At 47.9% G+C, this 26965-nt stretch overlaps 11 protein-coding genes across 11 annotated transcripts; 7 read left to right on the top strand and 4 right to left on the bottom strand.

The window, feature by feature from the left end:
* Positions 1–2181: 2181 nt before the first annotated feature.
* Positions 2182–3486, top strand: BDR25DRAFT_305024 (Metallo-hydrolase/oxidoreductase). The gene has a single exon (XM_033690335.1). The coding sequence runs from the start codon at positions 2243–2245 to the stop codon at positions 3287–3289; it is 1047 nt and encodes a 348-aa protein (XP_033545491.1). The 5' UTR covers positions 2182–2242; the 3' UTR covers positions 3290–3486.
* Positions 3487–5608: 2122 nt separating this feature from the next.
* Positions 5609–8554, top strand: BDR25DRAFT_316099 (uncharacterized protein; the record flags this gene model as incomplete). The annotated part of the gene is made up of 2 exons (XM_033691572.1): positions 5609–8510; positions 8547–8554. The coding sequence occupies 2 exons, from the start codon at positions 5609–5611 to the stop codon at positions 8552–8554; spliced, it is 2910 nt and encodes a 969-aa protein (XP_033545490.1).
* Positions 8555–9663: 1109 nt separating this feature from the next.
* BDR25DRAFT_335437 (histone-arginine methyltransferase CARM1) lies at positions 9664–11406 on the top strand. Its single transcript, XM_033693010.1, has 2 exons — positions 9664–9925; positions 9976–11406. The coding sequence occupies exons 1-2, from the start codon at positions 9736–9738 to the stop codon at positions 11307–11309; spliced, it is 1524 nt and encodes a 507-aa protein (XP_033545489.1). The 5' UTR covers positions 9664–9735; the 3' UTR covers positions 11310–11406.
* A 246-nt stretch (positions 11407–11652) lies between these two features.
* BDR25DRAFT_265443 (uncharacterized protein) lies at positions 11653–16512 on the top strand. Its single transcript, XM_033686922.1, has 7 exons — positions 11653–11961; positions 12020–12208; positions 12257–14584; positions 14633–15076; positions 15128–15374; positions 15424–15903; positions 15979–16512. Exons 1-7 carry the CDS (start codon positions 11881–11883, stop codon positions 16350–16352), a joined length of 4143 nt encoding a protein of 1380 aa, XP_033545488.1. The 5' UTR covers positions 11653–11880; the 3' UTR covers positions 16353–16512.
* Positions 16513–17155: 643 nt separating this feature from the next.
* BDR25DRAFT_394829 (uncharacterized protein) lies at positions 17156–18983 on the bottom strand (the record flags this gene model as incomplete). The annotated part of the gene is made up of 7 exons (XM_033698335.1): positions 17156–17246; positions 17300–17342; positions 17381–17520; positions 17958–17974; positions 18073–18454; positions 18488–18637; positions 18697–18983. 7 exons carry the CDS (start codon positions 18981–18983, stop codon positions 17156–17158), a joined length of 1110 nt encoding a protein of 369 aa, XP_033545487.1.
* Positions 18984–19884: 901 nt separating this feature from the next.
* Positions 19885–20649, top strand: BDR25DRAFT_373331 (uncharacterized protein; the record flags this gene model as incomplete). Its single annotated transcript, XM_033697275.1, has 5 exons — positions 19885–20079; positions 20136–20251; positions 20309–20377; positions 20429–20517; positions 20586–20649. Exons 1-5 carry the CDS (start codon positions 19893–19895, stop codon positions 20647–20649), a joined length of 525 nt encoding a protein of 174 aa, XP_033545486.1. The 5' UTR covers positions 19885–19892.
* Positions 20650–20695: 46 nt separating this feature from the next.
* On the bottom strand, positions 20696–21976 carry BDR25DRAFT_290439 (uncharacterized protein; the record flags this gene model as incomplete). The annotated part of the gene is made up of 2 exons (XM_033688517.1): positions 20696–21785; positions 21838–21976. 2 exons carry the CDS (start codon positions 21971–21973, stop codon positions 21148–21150), a joined length of 774 nt encoding a protein of 257 aa, XP_033545485.1. The 3' UTR covers positions 20696–21147.
* Positions 21977–22747: 771 nt separating this feature from the next.
* BDR25DRAFT_265439 (uncharacterized protein) lies at positions 22748–23531 on the top strand. The gene is made up of 2 exons (XM_033686921.1): positions 22748–23025; positions 23078–23531. The coding sequence occupies exons 1-2, from the start codon at positions 22811–22813 to the stop codon at positions 23484–23486; spliced, it is 624 nt and encodes a 207-aa protein (XP_033545484.1). The 5' UTR covers positions 22748–22810; the 3' UTR covers positions 23487–23531.
* A 13-nt stretch (positions 23532–23544) lies between these two features.
* On the bottom strand, positions 23545–24298 carry BDR25DRAFT_373325 (uncharacterized protein; the record flags this gene model as incomplete). Its single annotated transcript, XM_033697274.1, has 2 exons — positions 23545–23688; positions 23873–24298. The coding sequence occupies 2 exons, from the start codon at positions 24296–24298 to the stop codon at positions 23602–23604; spliced, it is 513 nt and encodes a 170-aa protein (XP_033545483.1). The 3' UTR covers positions 23545–23601.
* Positions 24299–24611: 313 nt separating this feature from the next.
* On the bottom strand, positions 24612–25440 carry BDR25DRAFT_265437 (cytidine deaminase-like protein). Its single transcript, XM_033686920.1, has one exon. It carries the CDS (start codon positions 25407–25409, stop codon positions 24852–24854), a length of 558 nt encoding a protein of 185 aa, XP_033545482.1. The 5' UTR covers positions 25410–25440; the 3' UTR covers positions 24612–24851.
* A 133-nt stretch (positions 25441–25573) lies between these two features.
* On the top strand, positions 25574–26913 carry BDR25DRAFT_335432 (DnaJ-domain-containing protein). Its single transcript, XM_033693009.1, has 2 exons — positions 25574–25817; positions 25879–26913. Exons 1-2 carry the CDS (start codon positions 25622–25624, stop codon positions 26751–26753), a joined length of 1071 nt encoding a protein of 356 aa, XP_033545481.1. The 5' UTR covers positions 25574–25621; the 3' UTR covers positions 26754–26913.
* Positions 26914–26965: the final 52 nt, after the last annotated feature.

The following is a 26965-nucleotide window of genomic DNA, read 5'->3' as shown; positions in this document are numbered from 1 at the left end:
TTTATAAGCTAATTCTACAGCTAAATTATAAAAGCTAAGTAATAAAAATAAGTAAGTAATTATTAAGACTATACTTAAGCTATATACATAAGGAATTTCCTTTTAAATAGCATTTATAGCTAATATAGCTAATTCTTTACACGCTAAGCATAATTTAGGCTATGTTTATATAAACTAGCCTAGTATGTTTATAAAGTGTTATTTAAAGCTTAAAGTAATATTTAAGTGTAAGTATAACTATAAAAAAGCTTTTTATAAAAGTTCTAAAGTAATTTAAAGCAGGTTTAGCCTTATAAAGAATATTAAAGCTAAGTATAGTATTTAAGATAATAACACATATAACTTTAGTAAAATAGGCTTTATAATTAGCTAAATATTTTTTAACTATACTTACACTTAAAACTTTACTTTAAGCTTTAAATAACACTTTATAAACATACTAGGCTAGTTTATGTAAACATAGCCTAGATTATGCTTAGCGTGTAAAAAATTAGCTATATTAGCTATAAATGCTATCTAAGAGGAAATTTTTTATATATATAGCTTAAGTATAGTCTTAATAATTACCTACTTTTTTTTATTACTTAGCCTTTATAATTTAGCTGTAAAATTAGCTTGTAAATGTTATCTAGCGCTATAGTTATTTATTATTTTTTATAAAACTTTGTACATAGCTGTAGCATGTTTTTTTAAGAGTTTTATATTTTGTTTAAAAGCTTAGAGTGTAAGCTATATCTAATGTTCTTTTAGCATGTTTAAGTAGTGTTATAGGGAATGCATTAGTGTAAGAAGGGTAGTTTAGTAGGGTCTTAGCAAAAGTAAGCAACTTAGGTGTGTAAGCAACTTGCCTGTGAAGTACGTTAATAACTTTAAATATAATAGTAACTTCTATTATAAATCTTATGTTGCGTTTGCTAAAAGGTTAACCTTCTAGCTAGCACAGCAGAAGGATATATATAGACGGATAGCTGTACGCGACACACCCCCCAGCTTAAACTGTGGAACAAGAGAGGTAAAACATAGTGAAACAACCTTAACACACCCTCTAGCCTAAGCAACAGAACTTAGAGACAGATCTAGTAAGGTAGCCTCTGTAATAGACGCACAGCCTAAATGCTCTTTGCTAAGCGTAGGAATTAAACACACTGTGCTTAGGGATAATGTAATTTTATTAGTAGAATAGGGGTGTGTAAATTTTTAAGCGCTAACTATCTACACTACGCTGCAAACTAGGCTTATAACTGTTGCGTTTGCTAAATAGTTAACCTCCTAGCTAGCACAGTAGAAGGATATATATAGACGGATAGCTGTACGCGACATCTTATTTTATTAAAATTATAAGTATTTTTATCTAGTATTTTATATGTCTAACATGTGTCCTTTACTAGCTTAAACTAGGCTTTAAACTTAACTAGATTCTAATAAAGAGCGCGCTAGAAGTATATTTTTCTATTCTACTTTATCTAAAGCTCTACCTAGCTATTAATAAAGCGCAATACCTAGCACTTGCCTACAGGCAGTAGTAGAGGATCTTAGCTACATGCTTAAAGCAGAACGTTTGCTATTTAACACACATTAATAATATAGAGTAGAAAGCTGCGTTAGTTAAGGTCTAGGATCTAGGAAATAAGTAACTGCTTTTTAATAGGTAATAGCTTACAGTAAACTAAGATTATCTTACGTTTTAGAAGAATACTACTAAGGCGCGTTTAGAGGGTAGATTCTAGTATGTTATAGGCTGCAGTAGCTGCACAAATTAATAGATAAGAGTTAGACTTAATTAAGACAAGAGCAAGCTAAAGCCTGCCTTCTTTTGCTAGAGATTAAGCTTATAGTTGTTAAGCTATAGTTAAAGGTGTGGACGCGGTTTCGCGTGGTTTAGTGGGGTGCGCAGCTTACTGATGTGCGCAGCTTACTGATAAAACACGTTATTAGCGAAGCTGGCGTCAGCTGTAACCTGAACAGGAAGCCACTCGTCTTCGCTAAGAGAGTTCGAACACGTATTCGCCAATTCCACCACTCATTGCGCCCGTAGTCCACCAAGCGGGAGCTGATCTCGCTTCTGAAAACTAGCTTATAAACCATTTGTCAGTGGTCGTGCTGCCATGCTGCTATTTCTACCAAGGCGCTATTAAATCATTATATATAAGGTAGAAACAAGGTGGGATTATGAATGACATCCGAGTCACATCACCTGGCAACCTTGTTATATATTTATCCAAACCGACTCCGCATAATCTTAATGAAGACCTTATTTTCTCTCTTCTTTTCAGTCCTCCTTTTCTCTTCTCTCGCTGCTCAATGCTCTATTCGGGGTGAGATAAATGACGTTTTCCTTCCCTTGCCAGAGACTTCCAAGGGCCTCGCAATCGGCCCCGAGGGATATGTAGTTGAATCTTATGGTGGGGGCGTGTATATGGTTACTGATGGCTCATACCAATGTCTCTTCGTCGCGTCTACAAAAGGTGTCATTTTAGTAGACTTACCTCCAACGATCGGCAAAAATATCTTCTTCGCCATTGGCAACATTACCGATAAGCCGATTACTCATTTCGTGTATTCCCATTCACATGCTGACCACATCGGCACGGCAGCACTGGTCGCGAAGCCCGGTGTCGAAGTCATTGCACACGAAGATACTACCGAACTTCTACGTACATATGCAGACCCAAGTCGGCCAATTCCAACAAAATCATTCGAGCACGATTACGTTGTAAATTCAGGGAACCAAACTGTCCACCTCTCTTACAAAGGCGAAAATCACTGCCGAGGAAATATTTTTATCTATGCCCCGTCCGCTCATGTCCTCATGCTTGTGGACGTTGTATTTCCAGGCTGGGCTCCATTCTCTCAGCTCGCAGTTTCTAGTAACATTCCCGGCTGGATCAACGCACACACCCAGATCCTGAAAGACTACCCCAAAATGAAACATTACATTGGGGGCCATCTTGGACGGTCGGGAAATCGACAGGACGTACTCATTCAGCAGGAATATATGGATGATTTACGCACTGCATGCACAGCCGCAATCGAATTGACAGCTACAACAGACCCGGTACTTGGCGCGATGCATATTCAGGACACGGTTTTGGCGGCGAATCCAGGAAATTATTGGGCTGTTTTCAAGGTGTATTTGGACCTGGTTGCGGAAAGGTGTGCCAATGTGACGAATGAGAAGTGGTTGGGCAAATTAGGTGGTGTGGATGTGTTTGCGTTTGAAAGCGCATATGCGATGGTTGAGCATTTGAGGCTGGACTATAACGTTCTTGGGCCGTTCCGGAATGTGTAATGCTAGCCTAGTCACACGAAGGAAACATTTGACGAAGGTGATAAGCTAGCGTTCATGACCCTGAGTTACTGATATATACTGTCTACTGGCTTTTTTAGCGGTTCACCTCTATTCTCGAGCTTGGCGTTTGTGGCTCCGTTGCTACAGATATTGCCGTCTTACCGGAGCTTCAGGAACGCCTTGCTGCTTACGGCCCCTACCAAAGCGTCTCGACCGAGCTGAATCGCGATTTGCTGGATTCACGCATCAAGGAGCCTAGTTTGCATGACCTTGTTCTTCTAGCGGCTTCGAACCAGGAGATAATCACAACTCAGGCCAGTCGCCGATCGTGTATGTCGCTTTCCCAGCTCCATTGCTGGTGCCGGCACGAAATTTCAAGTCCGCAAAGTTCGAGTGCCGCGCAAACATATCACAAGTGGTTTCGTGATAACAAAATCATCCTAGCTACAGAGCTCCAACAGCGTTCCGAAATTGGGGGTTTCTCGCTTCACAGGGATGGACTGTGGGACCCTTTCAAGCTGAGGTTTCGCTGGTTCTCTAATGACACTAGTGAATACAATAAGTTTCTAGAATGGGAATACGGGGAACTCATGGATGAGTAATTTTGACTCGAGCGAATATGAGAGAGCAATTGGGCAAACCAAATATACGGCACTTCTATCCAAAAGAGCTCAAGGCACTGAAACTCGCATTCCTCCAACGTGTCAGCAAGCTCGGTTATATTAGTGCTTTCCATCTACGAGGGTATGCAGCGTCAACAGAATCTCTCAGTGCACAATGAAAGAAGCATGGTCTCGTGGAGCTCCTAGTAAGCTTCGTTCGAGCTAAAGCAAAAAGATAATTCGAGTCTATACGGGAGAAAATAAATAAGCTGAAGGGTGTAAGCGTGGTGGGGAGAAAATCCAGGATCTAGAATTGAGCCGAGGGAGACTTTACTAACTCTTCACCCTGTAGGTCGAAAACAAGGGCAATGCCAGGGGCGAGGCCTCTAGCTGAAAGGTCCAAGTCTGGAGAATGAAGACGAAACGAGGAACCCAAACGAAGGAGGTCTTACTAACGACGCACAAAGGTGTAGGCAGAAAGCAAGGAGTTTTATAGTAATAGAATGTATTGAACAGAAAATAATATGCCAGTAGTAAATTGCTCTTAGAATAGGCTATGCCTGGTGGCCACTGACGAAGGTAACGGACCTATATTAGTTATATAACAGAATAAGAATGAAATGAAACCCTGAGGGCGTGCGAGATAAAATTCTTGCGATCAGTACAGGATCTTGTGCTTGATATCACATTGAAGGAGTGGGGGAGCTGTCAAAGCTCCCATCTCCCATCGACCGCAGGGAGGTGAAACTACACCAAACTAGATGTTGCCATTTTCTTTAATGCGGCAGGGTTGGTTAAATGACACTTTTTTTTGTAGGAGAATTTTTGCCATATCAACATTGTGTACGTCGTACGAAGCCACTGGAGGCGTATGTCAGGTTAGGTCAGTGAACAAAACAACAACCCGTTATACTACTCTAGCAGAGAGCTACTAGAATGCTCCCTAAGGTCAGTCACTCAGATTAAGAGCGCTCTTTCACCACCTCACCACCCACCCTCCCATTTTTCTTGGCGCAAATCCATTCGGGCACAACACCAGCCTTCACTTCTAATTTTCTCTCAATACACACTTGCCCTTAAAAAATCTTCTTCATTCTTCCACAATCCATACATTGTTTTGTACCGTCACAGAAAACAGCCAGCCGAATTACACAGAAGACGCACTTTACAAAGCACCATCCGCTTCTCACACCTTTTCTTAACCCAGTGGATCACTTACATCCTCTTTTTGTCTTTCACGTTCAAATCCCACCCCCAATTAGGCCATCAATAGTACAAGAACTAGCAACTTTGCAGCTGTATATCACCCTCTTGTATCCTTTCATACCTGGCTCCTTCACACAACGAGAACCGTCTTGAGTCGTTCACGTCCGCCAACTTTCGCCATCTTTGTGCCATCACATCGAGTGAAGGAAAGTACTTGCGGCCTTACCGCCCCGCAAGGCCTGGCGACGCTCTCCAGCTCTTTCATCACTTTCACCTGCGAGCAACGCCCGTCTCTAAGGCTATCGCCTATAAAGTTCTGCCCTCGTATTCTTGATATTCCTTCCTCCACGCACTCTCCTCTCAGTGTCTTTTGCAACACAACCCTCAGCTTATACATTTGTACCAAACGCACACCCACTATCTTGCGCTTTTGAAGGCACTGCCTGCGCGAAGGTCTTTCATTGTACCATTTCATTATCATTCACCGCCGCTACATTTCGAGGCCAGCACTATGGCTTCGTTTCAAGTAGAGGCTACTGCTACACGCCACCACCTAACCCCTCCAGTTAAAGAGCCCACCTTCAAGGCAGTCAACTCAACTCCAGATGAGAACACTGTTTCCGACGCTGAGCAAGAAGTTATCACTTTTGACGCTAGTCCCGTCGCTAGTGGTTCTGGCGACCATGCTTCCATCCCAGACGTAGTATCCATCCACGAGCTTGAGAAAAAAAACGATGAAAATTGTGACGAAGGTAAGCTCATCAATATCCCGTCCATGTCGGAGTACGAGTCTAATGGTAAAGTAGACACTGTCCTAAACACTATCACCAACAAGGATAATGCAAAGGACAAAAATGTCATCCCAATCGATAATGCTTCTAACGCAAGTCAAAAAGACGAGATCATGCCTGGTACCGAAGAAGAGTCCAGTCTTCCGGCAACCCCAACTCCGCCTCCAGCTCGGAAGCAGGACACTCCCGCCGGCGAGCAATACAACGGCAGCACGGCCGGTGAAGAGACTGGTGAGTCCAGCTCCAGGGACGGTTGGCGCCGTCAGCCTAGGATATGCGCCGCTGAACCTAAGTGCCCAGTGACTGCTCAGATGCTGGAGGAGCATATCGCATACCGTCTTGCACATATCATCTCCGCGAACCTTGCTCCAGGCTGTAAGAAAGTCGATCCAAAGGACATGCTGAAGGGTCTTGCTCAGTATCCAGTTGTCGGTGACCTCTTGAACCATTTCAAGCTCCTCGGCTGGTCCGTGGATGCGAACGTGGTCAAGGCACTCAAGAACGATCCTTATGTGCTACTCAATGTCACACCCGTCGCCGGACCCAACGTCACCCGCAACGAGCTTCAAGCGCCTAAGCCGCCACATATGGGAGTTATTCGTCTCTTGTACAACGAATTGTGCGCTACGATTAACGGCGAGAACAACGAGAATTTGCGCAAAGGTCAAGCTAGGGTCCTTAGCAACAACGTTGCAGACTTCTTGGTTTCTGGATTAAGTGCAAACCAGATCTTTGATAAACTTCGCATGAATGGTTACGATGGTGTGAACTTGAAGGAGATCAAAGATGTCATGGCTCGGTATGAACGCCACCTTACCGGTATGAACTTTCGAGAGGACGATCCAGCATCCGACTCCTGTGCCTTGGATAGCCCATCGCCTGCCGCAAGCGAACTCAAAAAGGTCCGCAATATTCCGCAGACTGCGAGCCTGCGAGGCACGATTCGTCGCCAGGGTAATACAGGCCAGAGTGTTGCTCGTGGTTTCTCTCGGCAGCCTCGTGCCAATAGTAAAGCCCCAAGTGAGGCCAAGGAAGCTGTTAGCAACCCAGAACAGAATGCCGCTCATGGCTCGTCTCAGCACCCTCACGTTAACGACAATGCCCCAGCTGAAGCCCAGGAAGCTGTTGCAGAGGCTGTTACAGAGGTTGTGACAGAGGACGAAAATGAGAGTGATAGCGACAGTGGCGATGACGAGATTCCGTCTAGCCTTCATGGCAGGCATGGGAACCTGGTTAAGGACGATTGGGTAGCCCAGTTTAAGGTAGCTGCTACTCCACCGGGTGTAGCTCCCGCACAGAACGCCCTAGTCAATGCTACAGTTGCCAGACCTCCAGTTGCCAGTCTTCCAGTTGCCAGTCCTGGAGTTGCTGGTCCTACAGACCTCGCCGAGCATCCTTCCTGCCATAGCCCTTCAGAATACGAGACTTTTGAGCCATCCAATGAGCTCCCGGGTCGTTATAATGTCCGGTTTAAGATGACCCTTGCCAACGGCCGCACCATTGAGCATCTCGATCTGCTCCCGGAGATGGACATGGAGGCTGGAGAAGAAGATGGTTCCTATTTCCTGCCTTGCAATGAGCACATCATCCCAACAGTCAGCAAAAATGATGAGTCGCTCTGGGTTAAGGATCCTAGTGTCCCAGAATGGCCTGGTGTCTATCATCGCCATACCAAGAAGCGTGGAGTCCTCACCGCTAAGCCTCACTTCATTATGCGAAAGTTCACCTACCCAACAAACGTATATGATCAGCAATACAAGTATGGCATGTCGTGGGAGAGCTTCGGAGATGACAAGCATGTGGGCGGTTTCGACATCAACAACCGCAAACATGTCCACCACTACAACCGGTGGATTGGCCAAATTCGCGCTCGAAATGATAGGAACTACGTCAAGCGTGACATTCGCAAGTGCTGGCATGACCAGGAGCTCATAGCACTGCGAAAGCATTGCAATGACGAGATCGAATCCCGAGGTCTCATCGATTGGTACAATAACATTAACTTGGCTAAGGTTACTCGCTTGGTCAATGAAGCTCGTCTGAAGTATAACCCAGAAGCTGACCCTCGCACCGAGAGCGGCGTTCAGTCTCAGGCAGACCGTGACACGTATGAGCCTAGGACTCGGGCGGGTCCCAAGATTGGTGTGCCTTGGCCTCTCGGTCCGGATGGCAAGCCAAAGCAAGGAATCAAAGAGATGAAAGAGGAGGCTAAGCGCCTGAGTGATTTGCAGCGTCGCGGCGAGGAGATCGAGGACAGTGTTCTGAAACCAAAGAACCCGTTGTCTTTGGCAGACTTCCCTCGAAAGCTGCCAGGCGGAAAGTCTCACTTGCGTCAGATACCGCAAACGAAAGTCGCTACGGAAGGCCCAGTCAAGCATAAGCGAGGTGCCATTCAAGATGCCGTCCAGGATGCCGCACCGGCGAAGCGCAAGCGAAGTGCGGGTGAGGATGAGGTCTCAAAGGAGGACGAGCACCCTCAAAAGCGGCGAAATTCCGACGGCAATGAGACCACCATGGGGGAGAACACCATGTTGACCGAGTACACCGAGGACGAAGTTAAGGGTGAGGATGAGGACGCCATCATGACTGGAACGGATGATGGCAGCGCCTCCCCCACTCACAGTGAGTCTATTAGTGAACCAGTCTAAACGATTTTAGGATGGTAAGCTCTTGCTAGCTCCACATGTGAGAGGATTTTGTTCACGACGGTCTTGATCATAGATGTGCGATTCCGTGTCGCCGATTACAAGTTGTTTGTTACAACAACATCCTCTCTTTCTGGACGATGGATACTTCAATGATTTTTCTGATGGAGATATTGGTAGGTGGTGGAGCAGGCATAGCTTGATGTGTTCTGGATCTGATAGCGTTAGCGATTGGCAGCTCTACCTAGATGTTTTGTCCGTCTTAGAGAGAATCATTCTTGAGGTTAGGCTTTAGTTCAATATGCACATCTCTTAAAGTGGATACAGAGAGTTTTCAACTGGTATACGTGCATGTGTAAGTGATGTCCATCATACTTTTCAGTGAACCAAACACAACAGCAGGATATTGACGAGAAAGGAATTGACGAACAACTGTTTAAAAAAAAAAAAAAGTCCGCTGATAAGAGACTACATAATCAACAAAATTTTTGAGGCAAGATAAATGCAATCGCACCGGTCCTGGGGCTGAAGAGGCAGTTGCGAGGGCACAAGAGTCATGCAGACTGCGTTTGCTGACGCTTCAGTGATTGAAGGAATAATCTCGGAACATGCAATGAAAGATACTTGTGAGACATCAGCCCAAGCGTAGAATGTAACACAAGATCTATGTCTTCTAACTTTGGAAGAGCTGAGGTGAACAAAAGCGGCGAAGCGGAAGAAGGAGAAAGGCTATTGTAGTTGGGTTAGATGTGACTAATAGTCTTGACTTTGGAATATTAAATTAGGCAATAAGCACGAGACTAGAGGAAGGCAGTCATTGTGTTTGTACTTCTAGTGTGATAGATAGCATAGTGAGAGCTACTAGGTGGCTTCCGCGCCGATAGGAACAAGATTGGTGTGGCAGCTACCAAAAGAAATAGCTAAAAAGAGAGCTAGAATTGAATCGATGCACAAGAGTCCGATTTTCCACAGGCATATGGTGCATGAGGGATCACTATTAAGGGGATGACTGAGGTGCTGGATTGTCAGTAGTAGGCGGGGTCAACCAATCACCAAACCGCGCAACCCTGTCGCGGCCCGACCTTTGACTCTCCCTTTTCCACAAGCGAATTCTCACGTTCTGTCGCTTCGCTGCTTTCAAGAAGCCTCTTGGTGGCATCAAGACCTCTTCTGGCAATTACTAATATCAGCTAGAACTCATCATGTCGGATGGTTCGTCTTCACCGCCCAGCTCGGTCGGCAGCATCGTTGAGGAAGCTTCTGAGCCGGATGTGACAAATTTCGAATGTCTTTTCTGCACGCAACAATTTGATCTGGTGCCCACGCTAGTGTATCATTGCTCCAAAGAACACGACTTCGATATCTACAAAGTCATCAAGGAGGTCACGGCAGGTCAGTCGCATGTTTGCTTCGCTAGGAAGCATACGCTGAGCGCAAATTAGGCGGTGACGATCTTGCCATTTTCAAATTGATCAATTTCTTGCGGCTGGAAACTCGAAAGGGCACCGACCCGACGTCGATTACAGTCAATAAGGAGACTCTAGCTGATGACAAGTTACTGCAACCTACCGACCCAGGCGATGCTCTGCTGTACAGCCTTGGTGATGTGCTTCCTGACCTGGAAAAGCCTGCTGCAAGCTACGAAGCCTTCGAAGCTCGTAAGGGAGACATGCCCCAGCATGAAGTTGAGCACTTGAAAATCGGAGATGGAGATTCCGGCTATTTCGATTCATATAAACGTTCTGGTATCCATCGGGAAATGATTCAAGATGCCGTAAGAACAAACGCATACCGAGACTTCATTGAACATCACGCATCCCTTTTCAAAGGCAAAACTATTCTCGATGTGGGTTGTGGCACAGGCATTTTGTCCTTGTTCTGCGCTCGAGCTGGAGCCGCGAAGGTCTTTGCAGTCGACTTTTCAGACATCGCCGCGAAAGCGCGAGACATCGTTGCAGCAAATGAATATCAAGACACGATCACAGTAATACAAGGCAAAGTAGAAGGCTTCAACGTCCGGTCTATAATAGGCGACAATAAGCCGGTCGATATCATCATCTCCGAATGGATGGGGTACGCTCTACTATACGAAGGCATGCTGGATTCCGTCCTCACCGCGAGGGACCTGTTTCTCAAAGACGGAGGCCTAATATTTCCGAGCCACTGCACCCTTCACGTAGCACCTATCTCCGACCCTGAGTTCATTGCCTCTAGTAACGGTGCCACATTCTGGAAAGACGTCTACGGTTTCGATATGTCCGTTATGATTCCCATCGAAATGCTGAACGAGCGCGACATTGGCGTCTTCGATGTCCCAGCAAAAGCCATATGTGGCTCTGCTCTGCCATTCTACACCCTCGATATTATGAACATCACTGTGAAAGAATTGGAGTTCACTGCGCCATTTTCTATCAAGCTAGATCGGGATATCCAATCTCTGGACGCCTTTGCGATCTGGTTCGACACGTTCTTCGTTCCACCAGGCTCAAGTGGGAAGCCAGATTGCGTTAATGCGTCCGCTTGGGGAGAGACTGGCCAGGACGGGGTGGCTTTCACCACTGGACCTTTCGGCGCTCCAACACACTGGCACCAGGCAGTTCTGCTTGTTGGCCAACAAGATCGAGGTAAAGGCATCGGAACAGGCACTGAGATTACTGGCTCAGTTTTGTTGAGAAAGCGGAAGAAAGATGCAAGGGCTATTGTGGTGGAGATCAGTTGGAAAGGGGATGGGAGTGAAGGACCCATTTCGGGGACACTTTCTCGGTCAATGTCGTAGAGAGCTGACATGGACGATATATATGCACTTTTCCAACGACCAAGCCGAGAGCCCGATGCGCCCTCAGAGGTGTGTAGAATTTGTGGATATGGGTCCCAAGGTCTTAGAACAAAAGAACAAATCACGTGTCTTATACTTGCATTGTAGGTGCGGGCTGATCTCAACAACCCAATGCTGACATAATGAGCCGAGACATGGGGATTGGATGCGGATGGCTTGCATTAGACGCGAACCATGCAGGATGTTCTCAAATTGCTTTTGGAGCCGTTATCGCTGATGCGTGCACCTTTACGTGATATACATATCGGTTCTATGCCCACCTTCGTTTTGTGTGGAAGCGTTCTTCTTTTCGTCGGCATCTCAGAGTGCGGATCGTCATTGAACGCTTGGACTTCCTCTCCACGTGGTCCATGCGCGTGAGCTTCAATTCACTTCACATGTCCGCAACTGACTCGATTGAATTCGCAACACGGCCTAGGAAACCCCCAGCGCATCTCATGGTAGTTGATAGCTCCCTCTATCTTTTCTAGAGGATGCCTCGCCGGTAGTCCACCCCTCACCCTCTATTCCCATGCGCGGCATTCTTCCTGGTCGTCCGCAGGCGAAGCTGCAGGCTGTCTCCCATGGACTTTGGGAAGGCCATGAGATTGTCGTATGTTCTTTTATTGCCCCCAGGCAATAGACTAGACGAATAATTGCGTGCTATCTAGGCCTATATCTCCGGCAATTCCCTCGTCGTCCTCAACCGCCCGAACCACGTCCTCCAAACAATATACATCGACGAAGAGTCCGAACTTGAAGCTGTTGCCTTCGACCCAGACACCGGCAAGCTCGCTACATGCTCGGCGCAATGCATATACATATATCAGCCTTACGGGCAAGACGAGAGCGCCGTCAAGGTGGGCTCACTGCCTCACGTTTAGGTGAATCGGCTGACGCGCGAAAAGTGGTCGTTACAGGGCAGCATGTGCCTGCCTACCCCGGACGATGCGATATCAACTCTTTCGTGGGGCATGGCAGATGAATTGCTCGTAGGAAGCGCGTCTCTCACACTTCTCAATACGCATGGCGCGACAGAGCAGATCTGGACAAAGCAGCTGGCGAATCCCGTTAAATTTGCGCAGTTCTCGCCTGATGCGGAGATGATAGCTTCAACCGGTACATGTGACAGACTGTTAAAGATATGGCGGCGACTAGCATTTGGCTCCGCTGACCAAAGCTTCGATTATTCCTACCTTCCTCATCCAATGCCAATCACGGGCATACATTGGCGTCAACCGTACCACAAAGACCTGTCAGCAGACAATGTGCTATACACAATCTGTGCGGACAACAAGGTGCGAGTTTGGGTGGCAGGAGAAGGGCATGGGTTGGCTGGGCTTAACTTGTGGGGTGAGGTGGATTTGATTGAGTCAATCAAGCCCCGGTCAATACCTTTGGACCAGCAGTCACGAAAGAGGTATGCCTTCTTCATCGATGGCAAGTATTTTACGCATGCGACGGAGAGAGCTGTGCAGCAGGCAACGAACGAAGAGAAGGATCAAGTGGCCCTCAACCATCTCATTGCTGTCGCCAATCGCAACCCAGAGATCTGCGTTGTGTTGGACGATCGAGGCAACATGTCTGCTTGGGGCTTTGAGAATATAGGCGCTAAGATCAAGAGGACGTCAGATGTGTTTAATATTGCGCATGTTGATGGATTGCATTTTCATTTCGCCAAAGGCGCCAGCTGGCTACAGGATAATGTTCAATTCTATGCCTTCTGCGGCGACACACCGGGTTCTGTCTTCACAATACTCTCGCATCATTTTGACGGGCGAGTAGAGTGGCTAGAGTCTCGAATGGACTATCTCTTCGATCCTTCTCCTCAATCCCAACGAATACAACGTAAAACGGTCTGGACGGGACATTCGCACGCTATCAAAAAGGTTAACCGTACGGCGAGTGGGAGGGCTCTAGTGTCAAGGACTGTGACAGATGAATGTATTGTGTGGGTCCAAAGAGCCACTGAACTAGGGATGACACTCCACCGCCACAGTACAGTTAATGTCACAGAACATATCCATCGAACATGGCTGCTCCATGAAGGCGACTTTGTCGTCTTTCTACACCACGAGCACATCTCACTTTGGGATACCCGAGGACCAATGGCTTTCGAAATTGCCCGATGTGCCTACCAGATCCGGGGCAAGCCTCTTTGTCTTATCCTCATACCTGAGACTGAAACTGGGGGCAGGGTTACTCATATTGCGACAATCAGCTCTGAGATGAAAGGTGTCTCTTGGGAACTTCGGCTTCCTCCCCAAGACAGAGACCCAGTAACTGGCCGCAAGCTTTCTAGCATCGCACCTTACACCAATGGTGTGTACACGAACGGGCATCCGGAGATATCAATGGAACAATTCGACATCTTCGATCTTGGATCCGGAGACGACCTCGCCTTTGTGCTTCCTGTCGATCCTGCTGGTACAGCTCCTGTCATCTCGGGCTTTCTCGACACTTTCGCTCGCGACATTGCTATTTCATACACGAAGTCTGGAGTGATAAGATCATGGACGGCACGGGTGAACCAAGAGAAAAGAAAACTGGAATGGCTTGAAACGTCGACTGTTGAAACTGGTGTTCGGAACCCCTCCCTCGCGAGCGGGACGTCGATAAGGAAGGCCGCATTGACAGATGCGGAGAAGACAACGTTGACAATTTGGAATATGAGAAGCGAACAGCTGGAGTATGAGGAGAAGTTTGAAGGAAACGGTATCATTCAGGATCTTGATTGGTCTTCCACCCCTGATAACCAGTCCATCCTCGCAGTCGGCTTCCCGCATCGCGTCGTCATATACGCTCAGCTTCGATACGACTATCTAAACGCTGGACCCTCATGGGTAAAAATTAGAGATGTGCGGATCAGGGACATAACCCCACATCCTATAGGAGACTCGGTATGGCTTGGGAGTGGCAACCTCGTTATTGGCGCCGGGAACCAACTCTTCATCCAAGATGAGCACGTTGAGGTATCTGAAGGCCTGTTTCCAAGCCTACGCATGATATCTCGCAAAACAGCGGCTCTCGACATTTTTACAGCCGTCAGCCGCCTCAATGGTCCTTTGCCGGTTTATCACCCCCAACTCCTCTCGCAATGCGTGCTAGCAGGGAAGCTGCTTCTTGTTCAACGCATTCTAATACGACTATATCAGAAGTTGAAGTTCTTCGTCGAAGGCGATCAGCTGGATAGCTTCCTCGGTTTCTTGCCGGAAGATTTCTCCGAAACTGCAGAGGTAGGTTCAACCGTACCAGACGTTGTGTAGGTAACTAACGTGATATAGTCTCACATGACGGCGTCTAGAAAGGAGATGCATTCATCTTACGCCGACTTCTCTGACGATGGCGAGCCGGATTCTTTAACAGAGGAGGTCGCTGTCAACCTTAATGAATATCTAACACGAGCGCAAATCCCCTTGCTATCGAGCCGGGAGCAGTTCCATCTTGCAGACATAGTTGAATGTGTGGGCATGGTAGAGAAGCATCGGCGTTCAATCGATGATAACGCAGGGCGATTTTTACTCTTCTTCCGACAGCACGCTTTGCGGGATGGGCAACACTCTTCCGAGCAGGTGCCTATTTCCTGGCGGGAGATAACCTGGGCTTTCCACTCTGGAAGTCAAGACATTCTAGTCGACCTTGTTTCACGACACTTCAATGGTCGAATTCTTTGGCAACATGCGAAAGAGTGCGGGATCTTCATGTGGATGACCGATATCACCGCTCTTGTGGGTTTTTGCCAGTTCTACAGTGTTTCGATATAATGCTGATAACAATAGCGAGCGCAATTCGAAGTCATCGCTCGGAACGAATACACGAAAACAGAGGAGAAGAATCCAGTTCACTGTAGCCTCTTCTACCTCGCGCTCAGGAAGAAGGCTGTGTTAGTAGGGTTGTGGAGAATGGCTGGATGGATCAAAGAGCAAGCCGCCACGCAGCGTTTGCTTTCGAACAATTTCCAAGAGGAGAGGTGGAAGACTGCAGCATTAAAGAATGCCTACGCGCTCATGGGGAGGCGTAGATTTGGTAAGTCATTTCTCTTGGAGCTGTTGCACATAACTAATGGGATTTATAGAATACGCTGCAGCTTTCTTCCTTCTGGCCGACCACCTCCAAGACGCCGTCTCTGTCCTCCACAATCAACTCGGCGATGTCCAACTTGCGATCGCTACAGCCCGGGTCTACGAAGGTGATGATGGCCCCATCCTCCGCAGTTTCTTAAAAGACAAAATCCTCCCGCAAGCCGCTCGAGAAGGCAATCGATGGCTCGCTACGTGGGCATACTGGATGCTGAATAGGCGGGATAATGCAGTTCGCTCACTGGTCACACCACTCTCTACCCTTCTGTCGCCACCAGAGACACCGAACTTCTCCAGTAAGCTGTTTCTGACAGATGATCCAGCGCTTGTAGTGCTGTATAAGCAGCTGCGCGAGAAGAGCTTGCAAACACTAAGAGGGGCTGTCATGGTGAGCCCGAGAGACGAGTGGGAGTTCGTCTTGCATACAGCGAATCTATACGAGAGGATGGGGTGTGATCTGTTAGCTCTTGACTTGGGTATGTCGTTCCTTTAGTTCTACATTTTCCGTATCACGCGGACTTTGTCATGTTTCCGTGCTAATTCTCACCCAGTCAGAACCTGGGAATTCCTTACTCCCCCAAGCATAAACCTCATACCCAACCGCCCTCCGCTCTCTCCCGCCATCCCTCGCGAATCCTTCCACGCCCACGGCCCCAACCAATCTGCCACTGACTTCGATTTCGATCCCCGCAAACTACTACGTAGGAGAAGTTCGCTCGTCGTCGCCGACCTGCCGACCCGCGAACATATCAGGAGCGCATTTCCCCAGCGACCCGGAAACACAGTGCCAGAGGAAAGCAGCTCAGAGGAGGAGAGTGAGGATGAGAGGTCGAACGATAAGAAGTTCGACGAGAAGAAGAAACCACCGCCTACGCAATTCCAGGAACCTGATGCAAATAGCTTGTTAGACTCTTTTGGGTTTTAGATAAAGCTGGTTTGGGAAGGTCGAAAGGGCTGAGATATGTATGCTCTATGTATAGGACTGTAGCTTGGAGGTATTGAATAGCGAGGGATCCCGCGTGGGATTTGAGATTTGGTGCATGGCATGGCGTTGAAGGCCCTAGTCGGTAACTATTAATGTAATCAATTTAACGAGATCACGTCTTTCTTGTGTTCGTGTTGTAAGCGTTATGAATTGACTGGTATCGATGTAGGATTAAAGAGTATCAACGCCACGACTATTATGGCACATCATCCGCCCATGGTCATCATCTTGAACAGATATGTTTTTACTGTCGAGAACCAGACATGTGACCTGAATTCACGTTTTCATTGCAGGACGTTCATGTATATATTTAGTAGAATAGTGCAGAACTTGGTGGGTTGGTGGGGAGAGGAGATCTGTAGGAAGGTGGGGAGGGGTATTTGTATTTGGAATCGAGAGGTTCAGGTCTGAGCATCCGGGGAAGACTTGAAAGTTGTGCTGGGACCTAGGTATTACGTAGCCTTTGACAGCTTCCCTCAGGACAACAAGATGCTTATCGTCGTCATATGTTGCGAAACCCTATCCCCCCAAGCACATGTGTCCCAGATAGGATAGCAATGATACCTACCCTAAAGTGAAAGCAAATCCACGTAGTCAGAGAGGAAGTGACCAGATAATTTCAACTCTCGCTAACCACTACGACGTCAATGGGCCCGCCAAACTCCATCTATGAGTTTCCGCGAGTTTCTAATGCTTCCCACCGCCCCACTTTTTCGCTGCTACCTGCTCTGTTGTCTTTCCCTTCAATCACGTGTCTCCTCGCACAGACCAACTCCTAGCATATATAAACTCGCTCCCTTCGCCGCCTTTCCTCTTTTCCTTTTCTTCTTTTCTCTTTCATCCTAGTGCTCGGGCTTTACGCGTGTCAGTGAGGATTTGTCCGAGACCGCGTTTTTGCTAGTTGAAAACTACAAGCTATGACTGCTTCAGCTGGCCTTTGGGTCGGCTGGGAATTTTTGGAAACACACATTGTATGTCTTTTGACGGCTTTTCATTGCGGTTCATTGCTTCTTCTATGAGCTTGAGGAAATTTTTTTTTTGATATTGTAGTGTTTTGGGGAGCTGGTTCAGAATAGAAGTCGGGGTGCACTTAATCGAGTTGTTGGTTCTAGTAAGATGTTGGGCCGGTAAGAGCCTTTTCTATTTATTTATCCCGGTAGGCGCAAATATGCTAAACTTTTGTTGTTCTTTAATATTATAAATGTGGGAAATTGCAATGTCGAGCTGTGGATACTACTATTAGTAAGTGTCAGCGCGTAGATGAGTCCTCCCTATCCTAGTATATCACTCAAGACTGTTCCGGACAGGAATTTGCAATCTGTTTAGTATTCTTGGTAACTATATCTAGCGACAAGTTTCATCGATCAAATTAGTTCTGTGAGTGTAGGAACTACGCTGTAACTTACAGGATAGATATTAGCAACTCACTATTTATTAAGTCCATCTGTGCCTCTACTTTTAAAAACACCTTAGTACTCTGCTAGGTACTATACCTTTTCACTCAGCTATCTATGTTCCTCTGAATAATATCCTGGTGCAGATTACATGGATGTAAACGGAGGCTTGGGAATAGTGCATATCATTCACTAAAACCAATGTTATTTTGCCACCTCAATTCTGATTCTGCCTAACTATCTACTTCTCCTTGCCCTCTTCCTACTAGTCCTCTTGCTCCCTCATCCCTTCCTCCCCCATCTCGTCCCCTCTCCCCCTTCCTTGCCATCGCCTCCTCCACCGTATTTCCTGGTCCGACATCTGTCTTCGGAGCCGTGACTCTCCTACTATTCTCTGGCCTCGTGCACTCCCACTCCCAGTTCTCATTAACTGGTGAAAGCCTACACTCCTGGCGCGGAAAATTGAGATCCGGTTCGATGGGGTTCAATGGTGGTTGATGACCAAATGGCGTTCGCGGAGTGAAGTCTGCTGGAAGGGTACTGAGGAGATTGATTTTGGCGGTGAAGAGGTGAAGGACGCCGTGAGAGTCTTCCTGAGAGAGCGGTTGGTTCGGCGGGGTGGGGAGGGGAGTGCTATTGGAGGTGGCGCTGCGGCCCGACAGGTTGTGACTGTAGCCTGACTCGGAGTTGCGGTTTCTTTGCGCTCGTGTACTGGGCTGAAGTGGAAATGCGGCTGGCGGTGGTAGTGGACGACGGTTTTCTGGGGTTTGAGGAACGCACAAGGCCCCGACTAGCGGTGCTGGGCTTGCTGCTTGCGGGGACGTTGGTGGACTGCGAGACTTGAGAAATGTTAACATTTCATTCGCGAGATAATGGGCAAGAAAGCTTACTCCGGTGGGATTGAGGAGGCTCTCCATGGTGTCTTATAAGAGAGATTGGGAGTAATCAGTGCCTGGAAGTGACTAGCTTTACTTCCCCATGATCCAAGAGCACGCTTATGGGTGGTGTAGCGTAAAAGTGATTTCCTCGCAAGCGACTTGTGGAGTGGTATCGGTACATGCGGTCCTGGGAGAATGAAACCCTTGTGTTGACTCACCACCATTTTACTCCTGGCATCGAGGTGAGAGAGGCATACCACGTGACTGAAAGTTACACAATACTCGAAGTTCGGTGACATAGTTCCTCCACTAAGGCTAGTGGAATGAAAGGCAAATTCAGAGGTGTGAAGCCATGTCTTCTTCATTCGGAGAGGAGGAATAATCCGGTAGTCTAGGTTGAGGCTTACTAATTAGCGAATCGATACTGAAGGCTGAAATTGGGCATCCGTGCTATTTTATACGTCAGTCTTTCACCTTTCGAGATAGCCTCCCATTCTCAAGACAGATTGCTAGGGTGCCTTGCCTTATACACGTTTACCAAACGGTCAAGTCCGGCATATCCACGCCTAGCTCGGAGTATTCTTAGAAATATTTTAGTCAGATAGCAGACTCCTGAGTTTAACCAAGCGTGTTCCTGGAAATGAAAAGTTTCAAAGGGGCAATGAGTCCTATTGTTCATGCCTGCGTAGTTCGTTCAAGCTTCGAAATAGGGAATCTCGAACCATGTCTGCCCTTTGTCCATCTCTCACCTACCGTTGCCTATGCCTCTGCCCTCCACGATCCTCAGCTATCATGTCCTACTTCGAGAACTGTCAATCATGCAATATTCCGACTAGTAAGGGCGGTGTTCAATTCTCGTACATCACTTCCATTTTCGGAAATCAGGCGAAAGCACCCCCTGCCATCCAACTCAGTTGATGACTGTTCAAGGCCCTGAGCACACAATCATGGCACCTTTTCAACCATTGCAATGGTAAGTTAATAAGAAATCCTCGAATTTATCGTATCCAACCCCGTTGAAATTTTGAAGGATGGATTCAATATATCGTTCACTTGGCTCGCAGGCAGCAATATCAAAGCCTAAGTATTTCTTCCACTCAATTCTACTTCGCCATGTGTATATAAAGCAAAAGTATTCTCGCTCTTTCATTCGTAAACCAAACAAGACAAATCTGTTCCTAAGACCACTTTCAGCATTAACTTCGAAAATGCGTGCCTTTTTGGGTATACTAGTTGGCCTCGCTTCCGCCACTCTTACAACAGGGCTCAACATCCCTCGCGATGACCCAAATGGAACATTTCCCAACCCGCATCAACCTCATATCATATCAACATGCACCTCCTTCTACAAAGTCCAGACCGGCGATAACTGCTGGGCCCTCACAGTTAAGTTCGGTATTGCTGACCCCCTTTTCTAACCGCGTATCCGGCACTGACTTGAGGCCGCAAAGGAAATTTCACCTTAGATGACTTCTACTTCTGGAACCCGGACGTCCCAACGCCCAAGATGGACTGCTCCAACCTCCTGCTGAACTACTACGTCTGCATCAGTAATACTACGACTCCCGTGAACCTACCGCCTACCACTACTACGACTTCGACTCCAAGCGCAACACAGACGAAGACATGTGGTGGGACCCCAGTTGCGACGCCGGCGCTTGTACAGCCGGGAATATATTATTGCTGTACGCGTGTGTCGTGATTCCGAGTCACCGTCATGCTAATCTTAATGTATCTAGGCAAGAAATTCTACGAGGTGGTCGAAGGTGACACTTGTGTGGCAGTAGAGAAGAAGTTTGACCTCAGTGATAATATTTTCCGGCGTTTAAATACGTGAGTCGGCTCTTTTTCCACCTATCTCATTCGGGGTAGAAATGTACCTGGCTGATATTTGAGTCTAGTGGAATCGATGCAAATTGTTACAACTTGATGCTAGGGTATAATGTGTGTGTTGGGATAAGTTGAGGTAGGAGACAAGGCCGGGATGAGGGACGGGGATTTGGGTGGTTCTAGCATGACATGTGGAATAATTAGGAGGAATGTTGAATAAAGGTGTGGTAAAAAAAGACCGAAAAAGAGTAGATATAGATCCCAAATATCCGACAAGATACGATATATCATCCCACTAGGGCCGGGATGACGTGAATCGGTGACTTGAATCAACCCCCGTTGTCATCAGACGCCACGACATTGATAACCTCATCCACCAGAAGCATCAAAGTAGAGAGCAATTACCAGTCTTAGTGAAAATCGTCGGCAGTCAAACGGCAAACTTTAACCAAGATTTATATCGTGGGGATCTCCAGACTGAATTAGCAGAAAGACCCAAAAGCGGGTGTAGCTCCGCCAAAACTAGGCAGATGGCTAACAAGCCAGAGACTCTATCCAGAACTGGACACTCGACTCGAATTCGGGTAGGGTTTGAACAATCCATGAAGTTATTTTCCGTAATACGTCATGTTTTCATATCAGGGCGCCGGCATTCATCATAACCTCCTCTTTGCGCCGCCGAGCTTCGAGCCTGGCCTCCCTTTTCTCCATATACTCTTCCCATGCCTTCTTCTGCTCTCCTCTCCTTGCTTCATGCTCAACTTTGAGCCTCTCATATTCTTGGTTCTTCCTCCTCTCCCTCTTGATCTCTTTCTTGATCTTTTTATGCTCCGCTGAAGTGAGGTGCCAAGGCTTCGACAGAACCTCTCGTTTGAATGCAGCGGTCTCCGCCCACGCCTGCACTTCTTCGTTGGTGGTAGGGACAATCCAAACTCTTTTGATCTCGAGCTGCTTCATCCCCCGGAACTCGGATATGGTGCATTTAGCTTTGATGACCGACCCAATGTCGACCTGTTGGTGGTCCACAGTTACTTCGAAGCACCCCGTTCGCACGATGACGTTGACATTCCCAATAGTTGTATTGGACGGACTTTCTACCGAGTTGTAGATATCTGGGGTCAGTCGAACGATCTTGACCTCGACGGTGGCGCCGCTTCCGTCATCGATAGTGAGAACGGTGTACTTCAGGTTGATATCATCGATAGCAACAACTGTGCCGACGATGCACACATATCGGATCGGGTAGTTTAGATTGAAATATATGTGTTGGCCTATATTAGAATCGTGAGCTATCACCAACGTGCCGCATTCGAGGTGTATTACTTCGGTATTGAGGCTCAGTCCGTAGCGCCTGCACATCGGCGGCGGTCAGCTTCACCCAGACATTATAAGTGGGCGACGCCGTAAAGCAGTACGCGGGATATATACGATACTTCGCTGCGGATTGATGCGTTGACATGTCATGATGCTGCGGAGGATAACGATGTGTGGAGGGGAGACGCGTCGGTGATAAACAGTGAATGACAGCCGCACGGAGACACGTGACATAGTCTCGGCTATTCGGCCATCTGGCCAGGCGTCAATGGATGCAAGATGATCGCGGCGCATGCAAGACAGCATGCATCCACACCACAGTAAAAAAGCACCACCGCTGCGCTGATCCACCTCACCTCGCATATCCGACTGTGCCGCTGTCTAGGCCTTTGGTCGAACTCCCAGGGCAAAATCAAGGCCCTTTGACAATGCCATCCCGCTTCACCTGGATTTTGTGACAACTCAGTGTCCGACGAGGGGCAGCAAAACCCCTCAACTAGGCTTCCCAGTCTTCAAAGTCTCCATTCCACCTCAACACCGCCGTTTCACTCCCAATATTCCATGAATAGCTGGCTAGCAATGTTAGGTCTGATAGCACGCAGAGCCCAAGGAACACCTGAGATTGTTTGCCTCGTTTCAACCAAGCTTTTCCGAGGCCGATAAAGCGCACCCCCTGCCCAACAATCAGGTTGTCATGACCTACGAGGCTGACCACCCAGCTGCAGCCTTCCCGGAGCTATGCCACCTCCTCCAGGAGCTTCCCATGAGCTCTAACTTTAGGTCATAAGACTATGGGAGAACCCATCTCAACTGCCGGAAGTTACTCTTTCTTGATTTTCCCTGTGTCTGCTAGTTAGAAGGAGCTTGCCTCGAAGATAGTTTTGTACAGACAAATATACTGACAGCCAACCTCTCACTCTTTTTTTTTTTTTTTGGGTGAACTTTTGTCGTTTCCTTCATTTTCCCATATTATCGTCCCACAATGCAATTCCTCGCACCGTTCCGACGTCATTTCTTCCTTCTTCCGATTCTGTGCATCGCGGAACCGGATGCGGACCCTCAGTATACCAACAATGCGCCTTTTTCTGGCGCAATCTACATCGTTAATCCCAATGGCGAAAGTGTGAACGCCGCAGGGACAAACTATTGCCCGAGCTACGCCTCAGTAAGCTGCGCAAACATGGGATCCCCGAGCTGGTAGGGACATGAGGTTTTTCCTCACAATGTTTCAAGCTGATACCGCATGCAGGTGTTGTCCAGCCTCATATACCTGTGCCTCACCTCCAAACTCAGGCGGCCTAATTGGCTGCTGCCCCTCTGGAAGTACGTGCGGGGGGAACGTAAATGTCGCTTCAATTACTACCGTTACAGTGCAAGCAGTGCAGCAAACATCCTACGTCTATGTTCAGCCTCAGCCTACCACAGTGGCAGTTTATAACGCGCCCACGACCCAAGTGGTAGCTCAAGGCGGATTTTGCAGCACTTTAACGATGAGTGGTCCTGGGTTGCCGACGACACGCCAGGGAGACTGCGGAACAATTCTTGTTGTAAACGAAGGCTACACAAATTTCAAACCAGTTGGGTATGGCATCGGCGCGATTGCCATTTTATTACACCTGGCCCTCGCGAGGATGTTTGGTGCGATTCATTGGCTGTAAATTTTAGGTCCAATTGGTGTTTGAACACGAGTTACGGGATTCAGGATTGATGAAGATATGATTTATGAGTTCAGTTTTGCGTAGTTACAGTACTACGTACCATATAGAACACTCATCAATTCCCTTTCTTCACATCCTCCTCCTCATTCTTCGGCACGTTTATCATCTTCGGCACCGTAACCGCATTCAGATGTCGAAAAGCCTACATCGGCACCGTTAGCACATTCCTTCAACTCCTATAAACTCACACCAGCCATCGTCAACGAAACCACAGCACCCACCCTCCAAGCCCTAGTTTCCCACCCCCAACTCCAAATCCAGAACCCCCATCCAATGTAGTAATTGGCCCACCACCAGGGGTTCAAAAGCAGGAACAGATCACTTACATTCGCGATGCTCGAATCCGGCAGTGACCCATCCCACCTATCTTCGACCTTCGTAATCTTCCCCGACAGGTCATCCGTATAAATTGCCACTACACTCTGCACCGTCTGCTCCTTCCCAATCCCCTTGATCACATACCGGGTTTTCAAGTCCATCAAGATTGGGTTCCCGGCGGATGTGACGGAATGGTGCAGGCGCTCGATTTCGCTGAAAGCTGATTGCAAACCATACCATTGCGCAGAGTAGCGATCGCGACCTGTCGCGATGGTCAATGGGTCGCTGAACGTGGCGTTGTCGGACCAAAGGGAGAGTTTTTGGAGGGAAGGGCGCCCGGCGAAGAGATCCAAGATGGAGCCTACGAGGGTCTTTTGGTGGGGGGTGAGGTTTATGCCCGGAGCCGTGGAGATAGAGGTGTTTTCGATAGGCATGTTTTCTACGGTAGGTTGAGAAGATGGATGGATGCCAGATAGCGTGAAGTTGAAGGCTGGGTGGGAAGTTTACCAGTAGACATGTTGAAGGCGCAAATTAAAGATTTTCTTCGAAATTGAGAAACTGTTGGTCTTGCAAGTGTTCTGAGAGAATTGGGAATGGATTGGGGATGGAATGCACGCATCAAATGAGCTTCTCGCTTATAGAGTTATTTGAGGAGAGAAAAGTGAGTGTCGGGAAGCTTCCTTTATTCTTTTACATGTTGCTCTGCGCGTCACAGCCTGTCATACGCGTTATGCTAGATTATCTATTCGCTAGCTAGCTAAAGTCATGACGCAATGGAATGTAGAGCGCGCTAAGAGCCTAGCTACAGGAGCGCCATATGATATGGGAAATCGAGATGTGCAGGTTGGATCTAGAGGAATTCGATGTTCCGAGGGACTCCTGGCGCTACGGGTTTGGGACTAAGGACTTATACTTTATAATGTTGCCAACATTATCCACAGTATCTCTCAAGAAAGCCGTAGAAATGGAGCAAGTCATCCAGGTGGTCTACCTCCCATGCCCAGCCGTCGCTACTCTCAAAATATCCTCCTCAAATCCAGCCACATGAACGACTTCAATCCCATGCTCTTCCAACTTCGCTCTTCCCTTATTCTCGCCAACAAATTTCTCCGGCTCTTGCACTCCAATATACACCTTCCTAATCCCGCCTTTCCCGCCCTCACCCCTCGTCCTGATAATCCGATCGACACATGGCAAATTTCCGCTTAATCGTAGATTACATGGCTCCATAGTGGTATATAAAACAACGTCACCCGCCAACAGTTCGCCCACACGATCTTCGGCAATGTCATGTGCCTGAGCTAGCTTGATCAGACAGCATTGCTCAGCATGGGTGTTTCCTTCGAGTTCTAACGTATACCCGCGAGCCAGAATGGAACCGGTGGTTTCATCAACAAGTAAAGCTCCGACACGAAAGTTGGAAGGCTTTGGTGGTGATTCTTGGGCTTGGTCTAGTGCAAGTCGCATGTATGTTGCGTGGTCTTTTGGGTCAATTGAGGGTTGTGGTGGGCGAGGGCCGCCGTTGTTGAACTCGGGAACGCACATTTTGAGAACAAAATCGGTGGTAGTGATAGTGGAGGTGTGGTTTGTGCTGAGGCGGCGACCTGTGGCGGTGAAAGTGGCCCAAGCATTGACCAAACTCCGTGTTAATGCCGACGTCATCCTAACGCGACGCGTCCTCCAGCATCCCAAAGTTCCATCTTCAACTCGACTGTGGTTTGTCATCCTCTGCCTTTTATCCACAAACACCATTCCACATGGCGAGACCAAGACGACAGAAGAAAGAAAAGGACCTCAAGGATGACGAGTTCATAGACGGCGAGGAGGATGTGGAAGTTGACGACGATGCGCCGCCCACCATCGATCCTTACGCTGTGCTTGGACTAGAACAAGATGCGACCGCCGACGATGTGAAGAAAGCGTATCGGAAGCAGGCACTGCTTTATCATCCCGGTATGTCTTCGCCCCTTCCATTCCATTCTCCTTTTCCCACCCCAATTCTAACACTTTGCAGACAAATCCCAAGACTCCAACAAATCCAACGCGGTCAAAAAATTCCAAGAAATCGCCTTCGCCTACGCTGTCCTCTCCGACGAACGTCGCCGCAAGCGCTATAACCTCACCGGCAGCACCGCCGAGACCCTCGACCACTCCGATGAAGATTTCGACTGGCTCAGCTTCTACCGCGAGCAGTTCGAGAACATCGTCACCGAGGAGAACATCCAGATCATTAAGGATGAGTACAAAGGCAGTGCTGAAGAACGGGAAGCCCTGTTGGATGCGTATACGCGGTATAAGGGCAACTTGGACAAGATTTACAATTCAGTGATGTGCTCGGATGTAGTAGAAGATGATGACCGGTTTCGACAGATTCTGGATGAGGAGATTGCGAAGGGGACGATTGAGTCGTTTCCTACGTACGAGCGTCAGAATAATGATCAGGCGAGGGAGAAGGTGAAAGCGGCTGAGCGGAAGAGAGTTGAGGAGTTCAAGAAGCGGAATGAAGGGAATGTTAAGGGTCTGAAGAAGGAAGGCAAGAAGGGGGATATGAATGACCTGGCGGCATTGATCAAACAGAGGCAGCAATCTCGTGCGGGGGGTTTTTTCGACCATTTAGAGGCGAAGTATACGGCTAAAGAGGACAGGAAGGGCAAGAAAAGGGCGAAGCCGATGGATGAGCCGCCGGAGGAGCTGTTTCAGGCGAACATTGACCGCATGAAGCGGAGTCGGGGGAATGCCCGTGAGGCGAGGAAGAAGATTGTTGTAGATGAGGAGGATGACGTATCGGAAGATATGGGCGTGTCTGACGAGGATGACGCTCCACCGAAAGCCTCCCGGAAGACAAAAGCTAAGGCTAAAGGCCGAGCTCGAACAAAGGCTCGCATGTAGGCCAAAGACATCAAGCAGTCTCAGAGAGGGCAGCGGGCAATTCAATGGGTATTTCGGACACTCAGCGTGGCGTTTTTTGGTATGTAAATAAACGCCGGCTTGCACGGTTTAGCAGAAGGTTAAGGAGTCCACATTCGATGGAGTTCAGGCCGGTAGTAGCACAGAAAACTTCTCCATAGTCTTGGACATTAGTTCCTCAAACAACCCTATGG

Source organism: Lindgomyces ingoldianus (genome assembly GCF_010093535.1).
Source record: "Lindgomyces ingoldianus strain ATCC 200398 unplaced genomic scaffold BDR25scaffold_24, whole genome shotgun sequence".
In the NCBI taxonomy this organism is placed as follows: Eukaryota; Fungi; Ascomycota; class Dothideomycetes; order Pleosporales; family Lindgomycetaceae; genus Lindgomyces; species Lindgomyces ingoldianus.
This window is presented reverse-complemented; position numbering and strand designations above follow the sequence as displayed.